A 3,298-nucleotide genomic window follows, 5' to 3' on the forward strand; every position below is an offset into this window, starting at 1 on the left:
TCATCCCTGCCAGGGAAAAATACTCAACTTTTGATAAGCATGAAGCAAAATAAGGCAGTCAGAGAACGGAATGGGTTAGCTTTACCTTCTGAACAGTCCTAGAGACTGAAATCTCCTCGAGGACTCTGGGCCTGAGGAAAAGAGTGAAAAGAAAAAGAAAAGAAAGGGATTTCTGCCTGGACGGAACATTTATATATCCATAGAAATACTAACTGTGTAGAACCAGAGCATGACGATTAGAACGTTTGTTGCAGAGGAGAACCATGGACCAAAACAGAAGTTTCAGTGATTGGAATCCAATCATTGACTAAATTGGACTTAGTCATTAGATTCTGCACAATTAATATGCCTTTAACTGAGGTATGATTTAAAAAGAACTTTGTGCAATGTAACAAGGAAATGTGTGATTGTGCTGTTCCATGAAAACAGAAGAAATGCTGAATGTCACTGATAGGCTGCATAGCTTAGCCGGTGAGAAAACCTCATAGGTGATGGAAGAATTTCACAGCAGGATCACTGGGGTGGGAAGGAAATAGGTTTGGGGGCCCAACACTGTCAGCCTGATCCTCTGTACATGCTCTGTAGCAGCCCAGGAGCTGGGTGACATCCCAGGCATGCCTGGGCACCTGACAACTCCTATCTCTTTCTCCTTTGCTTTCTCCGGCAAGTAACCACCTTGTCTTCCTCCAGGTGCGGTTCCTGGAACAACAGAACAAGGTCCTGGACACCAAGTGGACTCTGCTCCAGGAGCAGGGCACCAAGACCGTAAGGCAGAACCTGGAGCCCTTGTTTGAGCAGTACATCAACAACCTCAGGAGACAGCTGGACAGCATCCTGGGGGAGAGAGGCCGCCTGGACTCAGAGTTGAGGAACATGCAGGATACAGTGGAGGACTTCAAGAACAAGTGAGTTCAAGGAGAGAAAGGGGCTCAGTTCCCTGAAGTGCACACTTGAAGACTACCAGGTGACCAGGTCCAGAGGTGGGCATGGTTCCATAGGGAAACAGGCCCATGGAAAGGAAAATCACAATTATTACCTAAAAACAACCCCGAAAGAACAAATGGGCCACAGAGGTGGATGGGGAGAGAAGAGATAGGAGGAATTGAGGGAGCACCCAAAAATCGTTTTTGTGGCTCAATGGCAGGAAAGCTCAATTTGGATGTATCTGTTTTATGGAAAGTTGGGATCCCAGGCTGATCTTGCTGTATCGTCTTCGCCACTGGCCCAATTGTGTCTTACCCTGTTCTAATTCTAGATATGAAGATGAAATCAACAAGCGCACAGCGGCAGAGAATGAATTTGTGACTCTGAAGAAGGTGAGCTGATAAAGATCTGGGGATCGTGTTCCTTTGTAGAGGGAGAGGACTCTGGGTCTTTGCACACATCCAGAGGGGAATAGATGGGGAGACTATAAGGTGTTCAGACTGGGAAGGAGGGCTCAGCTGACTCACTCCAAGGTGTTGGCTTATTCCCCAGGATGTGGATGCTGCCTACATGAATAAGGTTGAACTGCAAGCCAAGGTAGACACTCTCACAGATGAGATCAACTTCACCAGAGCCTTGTATGACGCAGTAAGCATCTCCACTCCTCTTTCATTTGCTGTGATGGGGCTCTGCAAAGGGTGGAAGATCTCGGGGTTGGATACCTCTGTAATGCCACGGGAAAAGATGATCTGACGATCTTCTGCTCTGCAGGAACTGGCTCAGATGCAAACCCATGTCTCAGACACTTCTGTGGTCCTGTCCATGGACAACAACCGTAACCTGGACCTGGACAGCATCATCGCTGAAGTCAAAGCCCAATATGAGGAGATCGCTCAGAGGAGCCGGGCTGAGGCTGAGTCCTGGTACCAGAGCAAGGTGAGCCTTGAGTTGACAGCTGCCCAGGAATGCCTGGGTCCCCTACCTGAACGCCAGCAAGGCTACAGACTTCGCTGGGAAGTCGGCTGGCTGCAAGGAAGCTGATGTTTTCTCATTGGATGTGTATCCTGCACTCATAGAGCAGGCAATTACAGAATTTATGTCCAAGTTCAATAGGTCAAAGAACCCAAGTGCAGGAGGAGAACTACATAGATAAGGACCTAGTGATCTTTGCTTTTGTCTTCATCCTGATGCTGGCCCTCAGAAACAGGATACAGGACATTGCTGGTCCCCAACTGAACTAGGCAGTCAGTGGTCCATTAGAAAGAGGGTCTGTGATCAATGTACAGTATCCAGTGACCTTGCCACATCAACTTTCCCTAAAATCCCTTGGGGAGAAGCCACTAGGTCCAAGTGTGTTAAATGCCTGCTTCTGAAGTCAAAGCACCGTTAGTATGTGAAAGCCCATATACACCGCCTTCTCTCTCTCTCTCTCTCTCTCTCTCTCTGGATTCCAGTATGAGGAGCTGCAAATCACAGCAGGCAGACACGGGGATGACCTGCGCAACACCAAGCAGGAGATTGCTGAGATCAACCGCATGATCCAGAGGCTGAGATCCGAGATCGACCATGTCAAGAAGCAGGTATGGTAGGGGGCTCTGGAGAGTAAAAGCATCCTCTCCTTGCTACACCACCAGGTGGTCATCAGCCACCATTTGGGAAATGCTGGGAATTGAGGGAACAGCAGAGAGAGGAGGACACCGTAGCTCCCACCCTTGTGAGTTCCCACACGTTGGGACACACGGATGCCAACACTACAGAATGATACAATCAGGTGACAGCAACAATCCCAGTTAGTCTGACTGTACAAAGATAGTCTTGGGGCTTTTAAAAGATTTTACTTAAGGAGAATGGTTGGTTTAGGAATATAAGAAACAAGTCAGGAAAGAAAAGCGGAGGCCAGAAGGGGGGCAAGATTGTCACAAATCTGCTCAAGATTCAGCTGAAACAGAAAGTTGAGCAAGGACCCAGGGTGAAGATCAGTGTTGCCCAAGTGTGTTAGAATCCCTTAGGAGTGAGGAAGGCAAGATCTCCACAGCTCCATGGGAAACTCGTCCCCTTAAGTGAGGATGCTCCTTATTTTGTATAAGTTAGTGTGGCATCCACATGAGATCCTCAGAAAAGGTCTGGGTCTGGCTTTGGAAACAGCACTCAAAAGAAATGAGTGGGTCCATTTCTTCCAAACCTGCTGGTATTTTGTCCAGTGTAGGGCAGGATGGTTAAAAAAGGGCACAAGTTTTCTCATATGGGTCCCAGACAAGCTAACTTGTGCAGAGCGGGAAAAGACTGGTCCAAAAGAGGCAGAAGTCCCTTTCTATGATATCTGGGCACTGTAACTCTACCTCACTAGAAAGAAGAAGTGTGGTTGGTCTCCTCC

The 3,298-nt window shown here is 48.0% G+C and overlaps 1 protein-coding gene across 1 annotated transcript; it reads left to right on the forward strand.

The window, feature by feature from the left end:
* Nucleotides 1-690: 690 nt before the first annotated feature.
* Nucleotides 691-2,504, forward strand: LOC112819021 (keratin, type II cytoskeletal 6C; the record flags this gene model as incomplete). Its single annotated transcript, XM_025866076.1, has 5 exons — nucleotides 691-905; nucleotides 1,256-1,316; nucleotides 1,477-1,572; nucleotides 1,696-1,860; nucleotides 2,379-2,504. Coding segments are annotated over 5 exons (663 nt in total), but the record flags the coding sequence as incomplete, so codon positions are not given.
* Between the last annotated feature and the right edge of the window lie 794 nt (nucleotides 2,505-3,298).

The sequence above is a fragment of the Callorhinus ursinus genome, unplaced genomic scaffold (assembly GCF_003265705.2).
Source record: "Callorhinus ursinus isolate GAN/ISIS: 27379988/994484 unplaced genomic scaffold, GSC_fseal_2.0 scaffold5541, whole genome shotgun sequence".
NCBI lineage: Eukaryota > Metazoa > Chordata > Mammalia > Carnivora > Otariidae > Callorhinus > Callorhinus ursinus.